The sequence below is a fragment of the Manduca sexta genome, chromosome 24 (genome assembly GCF_014839805.1).
Source record: "Manduca sexta isolate Smith_Timp_Sample1 chromosome 24, JHU_Msex_v1.0, whole genome shotgun sequence".
In the NCBI taxonomy this organism is placed as follows: Eukaryota; Metazoa; Arthropoda; class Insecta; order Lepidoptera; family Sphingidae; genus Manduca; species Manduca sexta.
The window spans coordinates 9395807-9418202 of NC_051138.1; the positions used below are offsets into that span (position 1 = coordinate 9395807).

General features: G+C 32.5%; 1 protein-coding gene across 3 annotated transcripts in view; it reads left to right on the top strand.

Moving 5' to 3' along the window:
* Positions 1 to 22396, top strand: part of LOC115450910 (stearoyl-CoA desaturase 5) — a 48376-nt gene that overhangs the window by 13767 nt on the left and 12213 nt on the right. For 2 of the 3 annotated variants that reach the window (XM_037442147.1, XM_030179075.2), the window contains one exon: positions 17706 to 17819. In XM_037442147.1, the coding sequence (XP_037298044.1) occupies positions 17706 to 17819 (114 nt within the window). Of the gene's footprint in view, positions 1 to 3435; positions 3540 to 17705; positions 17820 to 22396 lie in introns of those variants that run through there. The other variant, XM_030179076.1, reaches the window with a different exon arrangement.

The window sequence follows — 22396 nt, forward strand, 5'->3', positions numbered from 1 at the left end:
TGCTTTAAGATGAAAATTTCTGCGGAACAAAAAGCAAGGCTATTTAACCAGTGCATCCTACCGGTGCTCATTCACGGTGCCGAGACCTGGGTTTTCACCAAGGATACCATCAATAGACTGGAAGTGGCCCAGAGGGCAATAGAGATAGAGCTGGTACATTGATGACATTGATGGACCGCAAAATAAACAAGTGGCTAAGAGAGGAAACAGATGTAACGAAACGAGTGGGACACCTAAAATAGAAGTGGGCTGGACATGTTGCTCGGAACGATAGATCGTGGTGTAAACATTTACTTGAATGGAAGCCATGGGGAAAAAATTGCCCCCGAGGAAGACCACACATCTGCTGGATGTGTGGTCGCACGACGCGACGTGAAGAAAGTCGCCGGATTGAACTGGATAAAAAGAGCTTAATGCCGCAGTAAATGGAAAATGTTAAAGGAAGCCTACACCGAGGAGGTTGAAAAAGATTAACGAAGAAGAAGAATACCCAATGGTCCACATTCGATAGTAAATCATGAAATTTTGTAGTTTTAACGTTATTGAGGTTGTTTTTCCAAAGGAAAACAAAAATAATATGGTATAATGTAATGATTACAATCGTGACTAAAGTAATTGACGATTATATTATCGTTGCAATATACATTATTTTTTCTCTTACATTAGTCACCTTACATTCTATTTAATCGCGTATTGTCATTGCCAATATGAACGTAAACAATAAATGTTTTATTCCATTGAAGAGTTGTTTCACAAGTTTCAAGTCAAATTTATTTGATAGTTATTCTATTATCTCACGTTGATATTACCTAATTCATTTCCATTTATTTGGGAGCATAGATTAGAGTGTGGTTTTCCTATTTGATCAGCTTATATATTTATGTGACGAGTAATATTTGTTCAGAAGTTATGAAACAGAGCCTAATTTGTTATTAAACTTGTAAAAGAGTCAAATATTTTACATAAAATCTAGCAACGTGCAATCTACGTTATTAACTTTGAACTGTTTATGTTAAACCTTACTCTCAGTGTGAGAGTAATATAGTCAATATAATTTATATAAACAACATTTAGATGTTACGCGGGCACTGAATTATTGTGAAACTGAAGGTGCCGAAGCGTCGACGTGATGCCTTATAACAAGAAATGAACATTATTAAAGAGGTGTGTGATTAATTGGTTTGTCGGAAATGTCCCTGACACCAGAAGCAACAGTGGAACTATCAAACGGCGTCTATTAGATCAGCTTGGATTTTTTGTGTAAGGTTTGTACTCATTTAATTTTACGATCCGCCGAATGCAGACAATCCGATGGCACTCGTGAAAATTAGTGGATATGGATGCTCTTGCACATAAGCTATTCTAGAAGAAAACCAACCTGCTAGGGTGCCAGGGTCTTTGAAGAATTCTAGAATACTTGTTCGCGGAACATTTTGTAAGCAAGAAAATAGCTCTAAGGCAGTCACTTCCTCATTGGTGGTTAGAAGGGTGCGTAAAATAAATGTACAATTAATATTTTAAATTTCAGCCATATTTACACAATTAATATTTTAGTACTATGTTGGGCGAGGTATACTTGTGAGCTACTCAGTAAATAAAATAACTTTACACAAAATGTTTATACATTTTTATGAATTCTAGTGTATCCAGAGTAGGAATTTTAATGGAGATGTTACGAAGCTGACGACTTTCAGTTATGTCTAAAATTTGTATCACTGGAAATAATAAAATACAATATCTTATTATTTTTCTGCAACTCAATAAATACAATTTAGTCTTAATGTTTTAATTAAGACATTTCATTTCAGATTATAATATTAATTTGTTTCGATTATAGTTTAGATAAGTTTTTGCAAATTTTATTAAAAGAGTCACCACGCTCATCCATGTAAACTTTGGGAGTGCTACTGGCATATTCATATTATCATATTATAATAGTATATAATGAGCAAGGTGACGTGGTCAGTCGTGCGAAAAAAAAGAAGAATGAAAAAGGACGCGAAACTGACCGGCTGGCCAGCGTACCTCTGCGTCGGCGGAACACTTTTGCTTGCATTTTGCTTTAGGATCGGACGGACGTTCACAATAGTTGCATTTCGCTAGCTATATTTTCATATTCTTGCACTTTTGCTTATTAGTTAACTAATTTGATTAAAATTGTTGTCTTCTGGTAAATAAGTTATGTTGTTGTTATAACTACTAAATATAATTTTAGTTTTGAATTAACTTTCAAACAAATAAATGTTATAAAAAGCTAAGTATATATTTATTTAAAGCAGTTGTGACTCAAGTTTTTGGTACACATAATAAATTATACTGTTCCGAAAACTTCAAACACCCAAATCCTCGTGAGATACCGCAACGGTGACTTACACAGGGTGTCCCAGAAAGTAGTGTAAAGCGAAGGTCCAGAGATAGAGCACCCCTTAGGGTATCCGCATCACCCCCACGTATGTTCCGCGATTTTTATTAGTTTTCGAGTTGTGAATATTTTTCTAAATTTTTGAAAATTTTAGATATGAACGATTAGATGCTTTCATTTTATTCCTGATTTTTTTATTGCGACTAAATTTTCATTAGTGTATATGTTTAAACAGACAAATCTGTTCGCTATCGTAGCCTGGATGCTGTTTAGACTAGTTCTGATCCTATGCACTAGATATAGACATCGTTTGCACATAGTAGCAAAGAAACAGAAGACTACATTGCTTTCGTTTATTTAAGAAGACTAAATTTATTAGTGTAATAAATTTACGTAAAAAGGAATAATTGTTAGATTAATGTTATAGAGGATTTTCAATCATATTATAAATAATATATACCTGATAGAAAGTATTGTGTAGTATTAAAATAAACTGTTATTAAGCTGATTTTCTCAGTTACAACAAATAAGTTGTTAAAAATAGACTCATGCGCTGTTCTTATTCTAAAGCCTGTCCGAAAAATGAAAAGCGATAGAGAGTATTAGTTAAGTTATAAATGTAGGAACTAAAAAATATGATTTTTTTAAATGACATTAATATAACTTTTTTATGCAAAGTTTTACTGAACATTATTTTAAGCAGATATCTCGACCTATTTTTTAACTGCATTTTTATGAATATATTATTTTAAAAATATCCTTTATTATTTTAATTATATTATTTTAATACATCAATCTTTTATCCAGTAATCATTGAGGCTTCTTCCAAATATCGAAAATAATAGTTTTAATTGTTTAATAAATTTAAATGAAGTCTTTAAGGTACTTATGTTTATTTTCAGTATTTAACAAAAATATTATTACGTACCTGCGGACAATTTTCGAAAACGAAAGAGAAAGTCGAATAGCTTTTCCACTTATAAAGAGATGAAGATAGGTGGGGAAAGTGTTACATCGGCTGAAACTATAAGTAAGAGGTGAATGCGCACGCGTCATTCAAAGCTTCGATTATAGCGCGCTGTCTCGGCCGCCGATTGCGTTAGAATACAGTATTAGTGTTTGCGAGCAGTGTGTGCCTAATTTGTTGGATACTGTAATTATCTTGCTTTAAAAACAGGTAATTGTTATTTTCTATTTAAGATTATAAATAAATCAACATAATATTTTTTTCAGTACATAACTTATAATGTATTTTTTTTTATAAGCAAAATATAAATGATTACTAATTTAATACCAGCCTGAAACATCAAATAAAATGATGTCGGTTTATTCATTATAATGAAGTGAAAAGAAAAGTAAAATTTTGTGGAGAAATTATTTGCTGTATGAATAATGTGCATACGCAGAAGACAGAGATGACGAAGGGAGGAAAATAAATGCATTGTTCTTATACAGAAACTTACGAATTGACTATACAATTGAAAAAGGCGTGATGAGACTTTGTTTGTTTGTTTAATCTTTTTACTTTAAAAATATTCGATATGTTCGTGGCTCTGTCTTATGAAAATATTTTTTTGGAACAAAGGTATAGCATAGTTTTCTATGTAAAAGAAATCTATAATTATGTTTTCCATGACTTATTTGGTGCGCCAAATGTTATTCAAATCCATTTTAAGGTTTAAGCGTGTTTAAATTATCCAATCATACACATATACTCATATAACATTTATAATATTCGTAGGTAAGGTATATTCAAGTTCTTTTTATTAATAAGCGATAAGTGTGTTCTATATTTAACCTGTACTTACTTACATTCTGTTGATTTATTTGTTCGTGTTAGTTTTATTATAAAACCAACGTATGTACGTACGTAACTACTACACAAACACACATGCGTATCTAAAATGTATGTATGACTATGATGGACATAATATACAAAGTTTATATACCCCATGAAACGAAGAAAAAGGAACATCTTTCATTTATGTGAAGTTTGCCCATCGCGATTGCAACTTGCAGCTCAATACTTCTTCATTCATAAACAGTTATTAGTCTCCCTATTATATAAAAATCCTTTGCGTTAAGGGATCCACACATACCTTGTAGTCTTTTAATAATAGTAAATTTCATTAGTTAGACATTTTGAGGACTTAAATTAGAAGTTCTCAGAAGTTTGTGGGCAAAAGAAAAAATTGGGCACTATTTACAACAATCTTTGTTTTTGCTGGGCAAGTGTAGTGATCACTATCGATAATATATTATAAAAATCCTGTGGTAACCCTTTCTGGCTCTAAGTACGTAACCAAACAACCAAGGTAATCATGTCGTCGGGTACGTTGTGACATCTGCATATTCATTATGTTCACCAGGACCTATGGGGATGGCTTTCCTTTGCTGTTTTAATTTTTATGTGTTGGGTGGCTTCTGCATAGTCATTAAAGTCGTCTGGTGGTGTCGTGATGGATTCATGTCAATTGGAATTTTAAAAAAAGTGTGGACATATTTCCAGAGAAACTCTCATGAGATGAATCTATGTCTAATTGCTTTCAATCACCTTCAAGACCTAGGCAATCATGTCCTTCTACCTAATAGCTATAACTATGCTATTACCTTACATAACACTAAGTACATCTATTATATTTATATTATAAGACCGTATTAGTAGCGAAATGCGAAAAGTTTTAATGGAAAATTTATACTTTTCTCCAACGATAGCAATTAGAGTGTATATCGTATTAATATTTACAGACATTCGAACTATATTAAGTAGCCGTAAATATAAAAAGAAAAATAAACAGTCAGCGCAACCTTGAAGTATATTGTTAAAACCACAAATGCACACACTTACGCCTTCTTTCCTTAAGGGGTAGGTAGAGGCCCAATAGGTACACCCACTTTTCGCCGTGTGTATTCCGTCTCATGATGTGATAGAGGTCGAGCCCATCGCGCCGCGTCGGGTATGAATTCCAGGCTATTAAAGTGTAGAAAAACTTAATACAACTTTGCTCGAACCTCAAAACCAAAAGTTTAAAATACGCTACAGTATATATGAATAAATAACGAACTGCTTTATCTTCGGAATACGGATCGATCTCGCATAAAAAATCCCATCAAATGCATCCTCTTTAATATCAAACAAACTACATTCTGGTATTTTCACCATCTATTCATTCCATTGATATTTTTTTGTATTAATGGACTCGGTGGAGTACTTAGTTGCTGTCTGTAGTACACTGAGTGTTGGTACTTCTTGCTGGAGTTCACGTTACAACCAATATCAATACCACGTAACCGCAAATGCGCAAAGATTCACGAGCTAAAGCTGAGCATACTTTGAAACTGGCAATTGGAATTATATAGGTATTATCAAACATTAGAATGCAGTGAGCATAGGATACAAACTTATCTTATTATTTATCTTACTCTTACTTATATTATAAATGCGAAATGTTGATTTTTTTATGTTTGGATGATTGTTAGAAGTATATAAATGCAGAATAAATAATAAATAAGAATATATGCAAAATAAATCAATAGATTTCATATCCTGGCAATTTACTCTCACAGGAAATCATTGAATTTTTAAATAGATAGCGCTGGCGCCTTCTAACATTTTAAGAACTTCAATAGCAGGAAAGGCTTTTCGTACAGGCGAAGCCACGGGCAACACTTGTGAATAAGATATCTTATTATAAAAAAAAACAATGTAAACAAGTATAGCTTTTTAAAAACTTAAAATTTCATTAGATTTAACTTATTGTATTATTAATGCATTGCATGCATACTTTTTACAAATTACGTTAGACATAACATGAAACTGAATTAAATGAAATGTGCAATTAAATATAAACCATAAATGAATATATTCACACGGGCGGAACCACGAGAAAAAGCTAGTCTGAAATAAGAATATAACACATTTTAGGCACACTGCATAAATTTGAAACAGAATACACGGCACAGAGTTACGAAATGGTTTAAAAACATGTAACCGCTATGTGCCGGTATAGGGCCATCTTGAGGTTATACTTTTACGAGCAATAAGCATAGTTACGACTCGATCTGAACTGTGTTAATGTTTCTGCACGTAAAACAGTCGAGAATTCGTGTATTCCTAAAAAAATGTAATACATTACTTACATTTCGAGGTAATGAGTTCTTACAGTTGGAACGTAGTTGAAAATTATGAATACAAGCAGAGTTGAAATATCAGGGGCCGTAGCTAAGACCGTTTTCTACAATCGTAATCGCTAACATTTTGTATGACGACGATATATCCTAGGAATAGATTTATCGATAAGATTTCTTATTTCCGTTCACTTTCTGACTACTGTTAGGGTTAACAATGGCCGAAAGGCATATACCTTCTCAACAGCAACAGTTATGCTTTGATAAGTACTGTAATACCTCAATACTTCATTACTCAAATTATTGCATTCATGCTTACATAAGGTCTAAGATGCAACTATGTCACCCACAGTTCGTCTCTCACGTTTTTTCTCTCGTAGATATTGGGCTTAATTTTTAAACCTTAGCCATTAACATATGGTATCGTATTAAAAAATCTCATTTTATCAGACCTGGGAACAGAGCCAAGGGCGTCATCGATTTCATAGTATTCGCTGATACTAGAACAACAAATAAAATTTACTATTACAGTGTTGGTACATTAGCATTTATTATGTCAGTGTAACGAATATAAAGCAGTGCTTGGTAGTAAAAATATGGGAAATTTCGTGTCCCATTCGTATTTAGTTTTTGAGTAAAGATTTTGATTTAAAAACTCCGCCAAATTTACCAGATTCCAGAAGGCATTACTAACGTTACGACACCATTGAAATGAACGCAGTTTTCACGGTCATCACGATTGACTTCTAGATTTACTATTTTAATAATTCTTAATTGTTCTTTACGTGATGTGTAAATGATTATCATGTCGTAATGGTTCGTTGAAAACCTATTGTTAGCTCGCAAGTATTTAATAAAAAAAATTGGCGTTTACTCACCCTTGGATGTGATTTCGCATTGTATTGATGATAATAATGTTTGTAAATGTTCTATGATAATTGAAGGTCCAGCATTGATTTTCCTTAATTTTTAACAACCTAATTTTATAAAAAATGTACCAATAGGTTGCTATTTTGCTTCAATCAGACTTTGACTTTATTGTAATATTTTTCATGTTTAGTTTAATGATGCTTAGTATTAGCATACATACATAATATGAACACTTTATCATTCTTCATGAAGGACTACAAAAGTAATGTACACTGTTGCCCAGCGATAAAAATAACTAAGCAGTACCAAACCAAACGGATTGACGCATAGAAGACACCTACCAGTTACCTCGTGAACTTAATTTTTACTCCTGTAAAATATTTCTAAGAACCTTAAAAATAATTACATATACTTACATATTCGTCAATTTCTTCATACCCCTAAGAAACAATTCAGTGTTTAGATGTACAATTGTTTGCGGAGATGTATGTCATATGTGAATAATATTGCTAAATTCGAAGCGCGCGTTTGTACCGACTTCTTTGTGTTGGATGAAGTTTTACGACCGACAGTTTCTAGGACGTGTCGGTTATAAAATATTCGGATACACAGAGAAACCTTATATTTACAATATTTATTTATTGATTTTGAAGAATCATTCTTGTAAAACAATTTAGAAATAAAAAAATCGGTTGGATTTTATTAATAAACTTGAATTATTATAATCGTTCTAATACCATTTTTTATTTTAGTAAAGGATTACACTAAAGAAGTCAAATCGATACGTATGTATAGGTTGGTTATTGTAAGTATATTTTTTAATTTATAAACATGTGCATTTTGTATAATGATCATGAGGATTGGACATTGCAAATCTGTTCATAAAATGTATTAAAACTTATTAATTTTTAAAGATCATATATAAGGATTTTTAAAAATATTAATAAGGATCATATATTACATAATTCATTTTTTAGACGCGTAAAATGATTAGCGTCATTTGCAATTACGGAAGGGTAAAGGATATTTGTTATGGTTTGTAGCTATTATTTACATTCCCTCACAGCAGTAATTACACTGTATTTAATCGTAATAGTAAAATGAAAAAATGGTATAGGTACAGTGAAATTTAATGAAATCATTGATTTCAAATCCAAAAAATGATAAACGTTATTTAAATTTATTCAATTTTCACTCTACCACTAGTTCGGAAAGCAATTTCCACCAGAGAAAAACGGCCAAGAAAGTCTCGTGCAAGTCAAATATAATGTCGACCGACAAAAGACGTTTCAACTCTCGCATTTCTTTACTAGGGACCGTAATTACAGATACAACTCAGTTTAGCTCTAAAATGCGATATCAGCTAAGACGTTGTCAAATTTAGGCAAACAGCTTTAAATTGTCGCTTCTTAATAAAAAAAAAACATATTACCATCAGAAATGACATCTTAAATTACAATATGTGACGGATTTTGATAGCCGATGTTAGTATATTCAGCAGCACCGAATCGGCTAAGAAGCTTCTAAATGACATCTTAAGCTTTGTTTATTAAATAGTTCAATACTTTAAAAGTCAACTGAAAATTTCATTTAAAAGTGAAATTGATTTATTAATATGAGAAGATCCCCCCCCCCCCCGCTCCAGTGTGCTTATCAAAATAATAGAATAATACCACCACTGTATTTTATACTATTCCACTGCTGGGCACGGGTTTCCTCGACTACTGAGAGGCCTTGGTCTCGTTGAAGTAGAATGGGTTGGCACGGTTCTTATAGATAATTCTTAGGGCAATAGGTTTCCTCGCGGTGTTCTTTACCGTTTAAGCGGACTATAATTATTGTTAAACAATAATTCACTGTACACACACGTAAATTCGAAATGTCAGAGGTGTGTTTTGGTTTCTAATCTGCGGATTTTCGTCTCGGCAGTCGGTTGCATTTCGAACTGGGCAATCGCCCATTGGTTGTTAGTAATAATAATTACTTAGTATTAGTGTTCCTAAATGTAAAATTTTATGTATGTAAGGTCAGATGGTACTATTTGGCCTACGAAATTATATCCCTCTTTTGAAAATTATTTAAAAGACAGCTTTAACAGTTCTATCGGTAAAAGAGTAAAAAAACCATATTTATTAATGAAGTAGAAGAAGAATAAACCTGTGGGGAATTATTGAATGCATCTCCAAGTACATATTTTATAAAGTGCAGTGAAATTGGCAGTTCGTAATAATTGTGTCGACTGGCGATGGATAATCATCTCTCGACAATTAGCATACAACTATCTGGAGGCCACTCCGCTTAACATTAGATGCAGTGGGATTACTCTGCCGCACCCGTATACTAAAAAAATAAAAATAAATAAAATCATTTGCACTCTAAATTACACAAAATTGGCCTATTTAAATATTTGTAATGTTTTGTAATGTAATATTTTTTTTCGTTGTAAGAAGTCGTTAATTACTTAACGTTCTTGTAATAAAACTGATATTAAGGAATTTCCTATTCCCGCTGCAAATCACTTCATACCGTCAAATTATTTTATAACTCAAGAAGTTACATTTTCAATTTGTAAAAATCATTTAATGTATTAAATTGTACTACATGGTGTTATTGAAATATTTGAAAAAGGGCATAAAGACATTAAGGTCATTGCATAACTTAGATATATCGGATGTGGGCTTCTTATAGGTTAACAAATTAATACTTATTCGATAACAAAGATTGATATGCAATACCTATAATTTGTGTCACCAATGTTTAAACATGTATTTTGTAATTATTGTACTTGTATTAATTTTCAACTTTAGGTAGGTAACGCAGGTAATAGCTTTTTCTCACGTCCTCTTAGGGGACGTCCATTAATTATGTGAGGTGATTATGGCTTTTTTTATTTTTATGCATGGAATTGGCTACGTTTTTACAAAATCGTGTTAAATACCGACGCACAGTTAGTCTCCGTAGAAATAGGACCTAGGATCTGTCAGGCCACAGGCTGATATGTTACCAAGTGAAAGGTAATAATAGCAATTTTTGGCTAACTAATTATAATTACAATATTGCCTCAGTAATGTATTGCGTGCGCTGTACGACACCGCTCTGAGCCCCGGAATCATATCTCGGGTCGGGCAAAATGAGTTTATGTTGTCCTTCTCACTATCAGTCTAGAGTCTGGAATTAGTGCCAGATATGGCGATAGGCAGGAATACACATAGTCTACCTACCCCAACGGAGATAAAGGCGTGAATGTGTATATGTAGTTTGGACAATATACTTCAAATTTGTAGATGCTGAGTGCAAAATTATAAGATGTTGTCACGAAGAGTGCGTAATGAACATAACAACTTTTGATTTTCTTGCCCTATTTGTAAGTGTTTCACTTTCTTAAATGAAAAATTACCAGGGACGTCGTGACATAGGTATGTTTTTTTTAATTATAATTATGAATGCCACATTATTAAAGATTTCTCTAGTTTCATAATGGATTGATACTCAAACTTTATTTGCACTAATTCTTTTTAAATAATCTTTTTAAATAAATAATAAGACTTTTTAACTTATGGGTTAGGAAATAAATTAAAAAAATCTGTACATTGCGTTATATGATTTGAATAATATCAATTGCACGTCGCACGCATAAATTATATCTTAAATATGAGAAGCCAATTATAGCCCGGTAACTAGACAGTTAAACAAAGCATATACATTATACATGTTTAAAATTTACAGTATTATTGTTAATACTCGACCCTAATACTCACACTTTCGGTATATAACGTGTGATTATACAGAAGACTTTCATAGCCGTAAACATGTTAACAACCGTAACTAGCATGAATATACAGCGCAAATAACGACATTGGCCAGCTAGGGTTGTTTAAAATTCTTTTGAGGTATTTATTTTTAAAAAGATGGACATTTAATTTTGACGTCAATCAAATTTTACTTGACAATGGTTTTACTTATATGTTTATTTTCCAAATGTCAATATGTTAATTGGTTATTTGCTAATTAAAAAAAAAACAGAAAAATAAAATTTGAGGTATGCTGTTAGTTAAGGCTAGTGGTAAGTATACACCTTACTTTACCTAACAATGTATTATATGAAGTAATAAAAATATTTTGTAGTCACCTCTCGCTGTAATAAGTAGGTACCATGGACAATATTTTTATTTTTATTTTTCACCGGCCGTGTATTGCAATAAAACAAAACATTTTAAAATGACGAATGTGTTGGTTTGTCTTTACAGGAAGTTAAATTTCCGTCACACGGACGGTTTATTTGCTCTAGGTACTCGCTGATTTGTTTTGTTAAACCAATATCGAGTGCAAAAATACGAACTAAATATAGATAGGTACTAATACAACAATGTTTGTTAAGGAAATGTAAAAAAAACTTATCGACATTTGATACATTAAAAAATAATCTCATTAATATAATAATAAGCCTCCTATCCTAAACTGCTTCTCTTTCTTCTCCTTTTTTATGTAATTTGTTTAATTACAAGATATCTCTAAATTAATATTGCCTTCTGACAAAGGCCTCCTCTAACAATTTGTAAATTTCTATGTGCTAGGTCTAACAATCCTTCTCCAATTCGGACTCGCCGATAGTTTTAGCTCATCTTCCTACTCTTATTATCTTCTTGATTTGAAATCATTATGTAATTTATTTACGTTTTGTCTAATGTACAAACATAGCTCAAAACTAGTTTTCTGTGGTTAAAAAATACTTACCATAGTAATGGAATGTAACTGCACGTACTGCATTACATTTCTTTACGTTTATACGAAGGCCTTAATGCGAGTCTAATTTACAAGTAATTTAGTTTTTGTGTGATTTTTTACTTTTACGTGGTTTAACCGTGTCACATGTCAAACAAGCCAAGACATGAAGATAAATATTATAGAATGAGTACACGTTTGCTGAGTGAATAAAGTAAGGATGTCAAACGACAAATAATCACTGCGGTGAATGGCAGCCCTGGTCAGGGCTGTACGATCTTTAGGCGGGTTGGCTGGCTGGCCAATTCACTTGCGCAGTGCTCACCGTGCTTACTCTCTACCAAGTGCCGTTGTCGGTGAAAGTGACTGACAGTCCCCACGCAATTTCATTGACTGCAGCCCAGTGTTGAGGTCAAACGCGCAACAAGTTTCGTTGTCATTATTTACTTTTTGTAAGGAAGTAAAAGTTGGTAATAACATGTTAAAAAATTTAAGCAATTATTAATTAGTTGATGGTTTTTAACTTTTAACAGTTGCCTTAGGGGAAGTCGGGTAAAAACATTATAATGAATTGTTTATATACAAACTTTAATTAGTATATTAAATACTTGTACAATGCTTTGATTAATTTCCGTAACTATGTTTAAAGCGGTAGAGCTGCCCTGTAGCTATTTTTATACAATATAAAAAGACAGGATCGACCAGTAATCGTTATCCGATTTACTTTTTTAAAATAAGCTAGCAACTGACGTATGATTATTTAGCTATTTAGGGTGTTCAAAGGCGATTGAAATCATTTAACTTCAGACGACCACTTGGTAGTTTTCCGGCCAGTATTATAAAAAAATACTTTACGTTTCTGAATACAACTTGCACAATATAAGTTTGTATAATCACATTATCGAGAAAAATAAGAAAAGATAATCATTGCATCTTCTGAAACTAAGTAGTGTGGAACACTAATACGGTTGTCCATGCATATTGATATTTAAAGTAAGGTGGAAAAAGCAATTTAGTATTTACAGCAAATAAATTATGACGTTTCCACAATACTTCGTGAACACCTGTAATAAAGTTAAATTTTTATATTACCATACGCCAGTTCCACTCCATATTTACGACAACGTCCAATACCGTACTAATATTTACCCCTATTCATTTTTAACGACGTATAACCTCTTGACCTAAATAAATAAGTTCCATTTTTCAGTGATACGTTTCGCTTTCACGTCGTGCTAGGTACTTGAAGAATATTATTGGGAAAATACCTATTATGAAGGCGATTACAATACTTCAATTTATTTTAAATACTCTACTGAAAACAAGTTACGATGAAAATTTTATGTAAATAAATAATAATAATGCCAGCCCCTTATCATATACTGCCCATTGCTGAACACGTGCCTACTCCTTAACTACTGAGAGGGTTTTAGGCTTAATCCACCACGCTGACTTGGCTGACTTCAAATAAGTCCCTTAAAAATTCTTAAGGAGAAACTTTCGGGTATGCACTTATCTTCACGATGTTTTCCTTCACCGTTAAACCAAACGATAATTCAAAAAGAATACACACATAACGTATATGACAAGTCGGAAGGGCGTGCCCTTGTGTTTTGAGTCACAGACCCGCATTTCGGCAGTCCGTTCCGTCCCCAACTTGGCTATCATCACTTGTAACGTAATTGTAATTTTTTGAAATTATAAATTTTCATACATGAGGTATTCACACAGCGAAAAACTACAAATTTGTATAATATGTAGAAAGCATAGAAAATACTCCTCCCGCTAAGAGCCGATACGTGTATGTCTTCTTACTTTAGTAAGGTTACAATGGCGTGTATATGTCAGCTGAGTCGAACTTAAATCATTGCCATATGCTGTGTGACATCTCCGTTGTGAAAGTTATACTGGTTTCACCTTTTCACCTGGCAATAATTGTTGCGAATACAACAATGTCACGTCATCTTCATTTTGTTACATATTTATGTTCAAAAAGCTTCATACAGATCCTGTTCAAACTTTAATAAGGATTAACGACAGATAAAAGTCAGTCAGTCAGTCCATTGTCTTTTTTAAAGGTTTCATGGAAATCCTTGGGATACACATCGCTTCTAAGAAGTCTCTTCAGCAGTGGACTTCCTGTGACTGATGATAGATCACAGATTTCCATTTCCTGGGTTTAGCGGGCAGTTAACTAGCTTCGAAACGAAGGACCGTGGAACCAAAATATGACTAGTGACTACTAATACTAAAAACTCTCGTATTTTATATATACACTTACAGCATAACAACTTTTTTATGATTAATATATAAAATAAAAAAGTATAAATAAAAATATACTATAAAATAAAAAAAACATAGCCGTACATAGTTGCTATTAGAAAAGTTAAGGCAATTATCTACATGACGATACTTAGTCATTAGAATAATTAATGTTAAAGTTGAAAAATAACACTGTATTAATATATAGTATAGACCAGTGCTTCCCAACCTTTTTTAGGCCATGCCATATCTTAACATTTCTACAATTTTTATGCACCCCATACATATTTTTTAACCCTTAAAAATTGTTTTGTTCCCTTAAGAAATATAAATGATAAGTTTTAGGAAGAAATCATCATGAAATTGTTATCTGCTTAAATTGCCCCTCTTAATATACACCATACAGTTTCTGGTACAGATATCTACTAAATTTGTTTTGAATCCGTTCCAACATGAGACTGTATTTAGCTTCATGTGGTGACCAGATGACTGCATTCCATTCTAATTGACTCCTTACTAGTGCATTGTACAATGCTGTAATAGCTTTACTGTCGGTAAATCCTTCTGCGCGTCTCAGCACAAAACCCAAGCTTCTAAATGTTTTTTTACAAACATTTATTATATGGTTACGAAATGACAATTCGATGTCGAGGCACACTCCCAAATCTCGTACTGTTTCTTTCCTATTTAATATCACACCGTCCAATTCGTAGGGGTGGTGGTATGGTCGTTTTTTCCGACTGAATGTTATAACCGCGCACTTGGCTCCATTAAAATATAATTTATTTTTCTTGCTCCACTCTTCAACATTATATCAATTATAATGAATTCGGGAAAAGTGCATAGAGAATGTATAATTTCGGGGAAGAAAAAACGCGGGCAGGGCTGCCGTGCAATACCATTTGATTGCCTTGGTGGGGTAGTTGTAACGCGTACTCGATACAAATACTACTACGACGCCCAAGTACTTGGTTCGAATCCCGGGACGGGCCAAAAATAATTGTGACTGGATTTTTCCATCTTAAAAATTACTCAGTCGCAGCTCGGAGATAGGAAGTTGGTGGTGTGATACCTCAGAGCCTCGTAAAGCACGTAAAGCCGAAGGTCTTGCAATTGATTTCTCTCCAGTTGTGTCAGATTGCCATTTCACCGGACTATGAGACTGAAGGAACAGGGAGTGTGCCTGTGTATTGCATAAACTTGTACACTGTAATATCTTTTACATTCATTTCATTCATCTAGAGGTATTCGTGCAAAACATTCGTGACTCCGCAAGGAGTAAAACCAAATGAGTAATGCCACTAGTAGCAGCTGACACATATAACTAACGTATTGTATTTGACTACCATAAAAATCGCGTCTTACCTACAAGATTTCATACCCATTGTAATAATCTTTATAAGAAAATCACGTTTTTTGGTTGTAAAATGGAGAAAATATTAACGTATCCCTTTAAGCGTGTCTAAAGTACAAAGACATTTGTCGTATCCGCTCCGCGTCGCGTCGCGGCCGTAAAAAACATAAAAGAATACCGTTTTTAATCTTCAGTCTCTCATAGATATCTAATAGTACCTAATGTTGTTTGCAATCTAGTGACCTATATATAATAACTTTAATGAAGAGCTTCTAATATTTTAATATTGTTGGTATGATTTTGCGATTACTTAGGATATCGAATATTTATGTATTTATTCGATATACATAAATTATTATATACTCCGGGGTTCCGGGAAGGCAAAACAATTGAGTGAAGTTAGATGGAACGATGTTTTATAATTTTTATTTTTTGACATATCTAAAATTGTTGACTTATCAACTTTCTTTTTTATCTTACTAGCTAACCCGGTGTCCCGAACAACAGAATAAGTATTAAGAAAAATAAAAAAATAAAGAATCGACCTTAAGGCGGTAGGAAGTTTGCCAGGTCAACTAGTATATAAATAAAATTAGCTTTGATGGTGTAGTTGTAAAGCGTGCGCGGCTATTATGACGTTACGATTACCGCGTTGAGGTCTTGGGCTTGAATAAATTTATATTCTATGATATTTTTTAAAATTTGTACATTGTTGATGAGTAATAAAAACTCTCATTTAAGTTTTTACCTATATTCGTTTGTAATATTTTATTGCATATTGTATCTTCTTTTCAATAGTTTGCATAAAACCTGAGTTAAGGCGAACGATTGTGTATTTATACTTTACATAACTTATATAAAATACTCGTAATACTTAATTCGAAATTAATTATTGATAATAATACTGCGACATGACTATCAAGTAAAATTTATTTAAAACTTATAAAACAGGTGCTACATAATTTACATTACAATAAGAGAGATTTGATCCCAAGGGAAGGATAATCAAATTATTTACAATTACACATTGTTACATATTATACTAAAATCATTATAAGTTGAAATCAATTCGAGGAAAGATCAGACCGTAAAGAATATAAATATCTTAAGATTTTGCTACTAAGCCAAACGACGCTTTTGTTTTTTTTCTGGCAAATTAATTTGTTCTATAGTTTTTTAAAATAAATGTATGCAAAATGATTATAAAATATAATTAAATTACTTTGTTTTACACAAGAGTGGGAAATATTCTTTGTTTCAAATCACTATACTACCTAAACTGACTGTCTCAATGTAAGTCGTCAACAAGTCATGGGAACGAAATTTACTTAAAAACCTCAAATGTATTAACACGGATACAATAACATATTATGATACGAAGGTTAAAACTTTTAAAATTTAAGTGTAATGTTAAAATGTTTGCCTTTCAACAACTGAATGTCATTGTATACTATGATGACTATTCTTGACTATTTTTAAAATTGAACTTTATTTTTCATGTATTTATCCGCAATAAAGTCAATGCGTCATGGAACCTGTCTCGGCCGTAGTAAAAGTATTGCCAGAGGCGAATAACTGTTGATTGAGTAAAAGTCAAGTTCAGTGGCATGCATGACTACGTAATCCATAAACTACTTATATACGAAAAAAGATAATCCATAAATTATTTAATTGTTATTATAAGGAATTCTGAAACAGAGTTTTGTTTTTACATGATGATTTCATTCTTATTTTAATAGAATAATGATCTTCGTCTATTAAAGTTTTTCTGTTAAAAACCTATTATGATCTAGCCATATTTTATAACTGCTTTAACATGGATTCCCAGCACTTCATGAATTAATCCAATATATTAGGCTCTTCAATTTGTGTCTCCAGTTATTTTTTCAGAAAGTAATATAAACTTTTTGTACGTATTATAAATATCAAACTTCAAAAAGAACCTATCTGATATAATTTCCTCTAAACGACTTTCATATTAAAGCTCTTTATTCATCTTTTTTCCAGTCGGACAGCCATGTCAATTTTTATGCAAGCAATGGAGACAGATACGGAGAAGAAGTTTTTAAATAGAAATTTACAGAATACAAATGGTTTCCAAAGAAAAAACAGGGATTACGAGTAAGTAGAATTGGATTTGCTTTAGATAACGAAAGAGCTGATTACTGTCTTCTTGAGTGAATACTGAATAGCGTGACTATGCAGATATTTAGATGAGTGACACGCTTATTATACACTATAACTAACACTATTGTTTATATTTTAATTTATTGATAATATTTTTATCAACTTCATGGTACTCTATTCAAGTCCTAAGAGACATACGGCTATCTAGATTCACGAGTATGGGGTAAAATTATGACCTGACTTGTTTGATTTTCATCCTCATCATTTAGATCGACCATAAAAAAAATTGACACCCACTGTTATTCTAAATTACTTTAAAAAAAATTAATATAGATATTGCCTTATTTTGTTTAAAGTTATTTATATTATTTAATTATCCGAATTTATAGATAAAGGTAAAAACTGCTTCTTATCACGCTAGAACGTTTGAGTTTAGTTTTAGTTTTTAGAGTTATTATAGAAATTAACTATTAATTTCTTTGACACTTGACTTCGACAGGTCGAAATTTATATTCCAGCACGTAGTTGCTTCATATTTTTAATTAGCAGCAGAGGTTAAATTCATGCGTGTACGGTCAGCAACAAAAGTCGATGAACAGATACTAATTAACAAAACACCTGAACATTGAAACGGACCATAAATCGCTTACCAAAGAAGAGTACAGATTAAGGTTATCATTTCAATGTTACATAAGTCGCTAAACATTTAACTTGTGAGTTTTATAACTTGATAGTGCATTAGTTGATGAATCTCATTATTTAATACAAGATAAAAGTCTACACCATTACTTGCTTAACATCGTTTTATTTTATTACAAGCTATTATTTACGATGCAAAGTTTGTATGTATGTATGTTTAGGTCAAATCTTGCAAATGATTTTTAAGCGATTTTTTCCTCAACTGATTGGAATAAAATATTGGATGTACGTTTAGTTTGGATGATAATGCATGGTTAACTGAGTGACGTCCTTCTAAATCCAATATGACGGACGGCCCAGGATGGCGGACTAGTTATTTATTACCTCTTATAATATTGATACCAAAGTAAAGCATTGGCTGAAAAAAAGTATGAAAAAGAAACTGACGCTTATGTTGAATCATTAGAGGAGAATCTACTGCCAGAATAATTGTTAATTTACACATTATTTTCTTAAACCGGCCAGTGCTCTATAAAATAGAATGTTTAAAATGTAACTAACCTATTCCTATTATTTTTATAATATTACTTCCTAATATATTACGATGTTTTGCCCATATTTAGAAAATATATAATTCTGGTTATTAACTTCAATATATACTATTATATCAACCTGAAGAATTTGTTTGTTTGAATGCGCTAAACTCAGGAACTACTTAACCTATTTTGAAAATATTTCACTAATAGGAAGCTACATTACTCCTGAGTGCTATAGGCTACTTTCTATCCCGGGTAAATATAAAGCATGACTTTTGTCCTTGAAAAACTTTTTCACGCGGGCGGAGCAGCGAGCCATAGCTAATCTATACTATTATATAAAGCTGAAGAGTTTGTTTGTTTGTTTGTTTGTTTGTTTGTTTGAACGCGCTAATCTCAGGAACTACCAGTCCAAACTGAAAAATTGTTTTTGCGTTGGATAGCCCTATGTTCGTGGAGTGCTATAGGCTATATATCATCACGCTATACCCGATAGGAGCGGAGCAGTAATGCCTATCTCAGGAACTACCGGTCCGAACTGAAAAATTCTTTTTGCGTTGGATAGCCTTTTGTTCGTGGAGTGCTATAGGCTATATATCATCACGCTATACCCAATAGGAGCAGAGCAGTAATGGCTAATCTCAGAAACTAGGAGTTTGAACTGAATAATTCNTTTGTGTTGGATAGCCCTTTGTTCCTGGAATGCTATATGCTATATATATCATCACGCTATGCCCAATAGGAGCGGAGCAGTAATCGCTAATCTCAGGAACTACCGGTTCGAACTGAAAAAAATATTTTTGTGTTGGATAGCCCTTTGTTCCTGGAGTGCTATAGGTTATATATCGTCACGCTATGACCAATAGGAGCGGAGCAGTAATGAAACATGATGCAAAAACGGGGACAATTTATTAGTTTTGAGAGCCTCTGTTGCGTGCGCTGCGTAAACGGTTAAAGTTATGCAACAATAATGTATGACGGGATTGTTCCTCTTAAAGAGTTCTACAAAAATATATCATAAAACAAAGTCCCCGCTGCATCGGTCTGCCCGAACGTGTTAAACTCAAAAACTACCCAACGTATTAGGATAAAATTTGGCATGGAGACAGTTTGAGACCCTGGGAAGAACATAGGCTCCCGGGAAAATATATAGCGTGACTTTTATAACGGAAAACTTTAGCCCGAAAAACTTTATAACGCGGGCGGAGCCGCGGGCAAAAGCTATATGTTATAAAATAACAATTTAATTGATATTCTGGACTGTTGTATTTATTCGGCAATGTTTTGACAGTAAAAAACGCGGTGCGCTGCGCTCCGCGAGATGGGTGCCTTGAAGCTTGATGGGTTCAATTTAATGAATAGGATAAAAAGCTTGTATATAAAATAAAGAATTCGCTAAATTCAGACACATTTGTATTTATTACAGATCATAAAAAAAACACTAGTAATGTTTAGGTTTAGGTTAATGGTTTGACGGCGTTCGGCTACTTTTGTAGTTCAATTATGACAAATATTGAATCAGTAACTTATGGTAAATGATAATGATTAGGAAATATTAGAAACAAATTATGTTCAGCGACTTCTGTTGCTGACTGTACAAGCATCCTTTTTTTCTCAAGTATAAGAACTCCAATAATGATGTCGGATTGCACACTACGAGTATGCGAAAAACATCTTCTCTGTAAGGAAATATATTTTTTTAAAGTAATTGACTGAAATTCGTCTTCTATACATGACTATCAGGTACTTAAAACAAGTTTTCGAAATTATGTTAGTAAATTTGCAGATTACAATGTTGTGAATTATCTTTATGGTAAGGTAAAAGCACTTAATTAACTGCGATTTATTTTAGGCAATTCAATAATTGTCTTCGTTTTTATCTCCACTTGGAAGTAGGCAAGGCTATAAAATCTAAAGTGGGTAACACTCGAGAGAAAAAGCTGGGACAATAACAAAAACATTATACAATACGCTCTCCCTCATTTCAATGATTTTAAAAGAAATTTTGTATCGGTCTCCTATTTGAACGAACTTGATGTTTGTCTTTGGATGGAGTATCAAATGGCCTAGAAAGTGGAGAAACTTAACATAAAAACTAATAACATCCCAAAATTTAAAATACTTTATACTATTATAATATTTATATTACAATAAGGAAATTATACTTATATTGAATTTATTTCAACAGTTGATTTATCTTACTTCTTAAATTATCTAACTTTTACTAATATTATAAATACGAAAGTCTGTGAAAATGTTTGAATGTTTGTTAGAAGTAAACTCAGCAACGGCTATAATGATTTGTACATAATATGACATACAAATTAGTACAGGATCCCTGGTACACTTTCCATCGTTTATTACTATCAAGTTGATTTTTCGTGAGTAGCTTCCTTTTGACTAGACGCCCAAGTTTTTCCTTACAGTAATGTTGGTAAATGGTAGCTTAATAGAGGTAGCAAGGAAAAAATATGTTGATTTGACGAATTTTAAAAATGTATTACTAACCGAATTTTTCTTTGTTAATTATCGAGATAATTATCTAAATAACGTGAAAAAATATTGGTCCTACAAAATATAAGGTTTGGTTAGGGAGTCCCCTCTCTCCAACATGTATTATAAACAAGGTCATGAAAATTTTTTGTACATTTTGCTATTGGAGCTGAGGCACACTATTATCCTTGCTCACAAACGCATGCGCACAGCATTGTTTACTGTGGACTAGGTATTCCATGCTTGCCCATGCTGGTGTCGATCATAACCACGTAAAGTTGTTTTTAGTCAACCTCGTATTTTATTTCTTCTCTTTTTTCTCGAAAATTAGAGTTTTCAGATAATAAATTACACAAAACACACTCCATTATTATTTTGCAGCACAGATTACATTTCAAATTATTTTTCGAAAGACGAATAATGTAATATGGACCCTTCGCCACTGGTACGTTAACATAATTTTACTGGTTACTTCGAGCATCCACGTTCCTAGTTAGCCCACAATCCATGGGTATGAAAAATATTATGTCAGACAAAACCACAAATATTATTATAAATATCTTGTAATTTAATCATATGTTTTTCTATATATTCATTTATAAAATTTTAAAAGAATGTGGGCTCTCAATGGTTCTGTTACCTTATAGTGAATTCACTTTTCTGCTGGTTGGGTAGTGTAGCCACTTTCCATTTCACCGCAAGTTAAACAACTTAATATATTACCTGTTTTTAACCGGCACCTTCTAAAAAAGAGTCAATGTCACTCCAATATTTTTTTGGATATAAATAGCATATTATGATAAAGTTAAATAGCTCTTTCTGTACAAACTGAGAATTTTATGTTTTAAAACAAATTTTTGTTTACGGTCTCGCCCGCATATAAGATTAGTCTTAGAATATAAG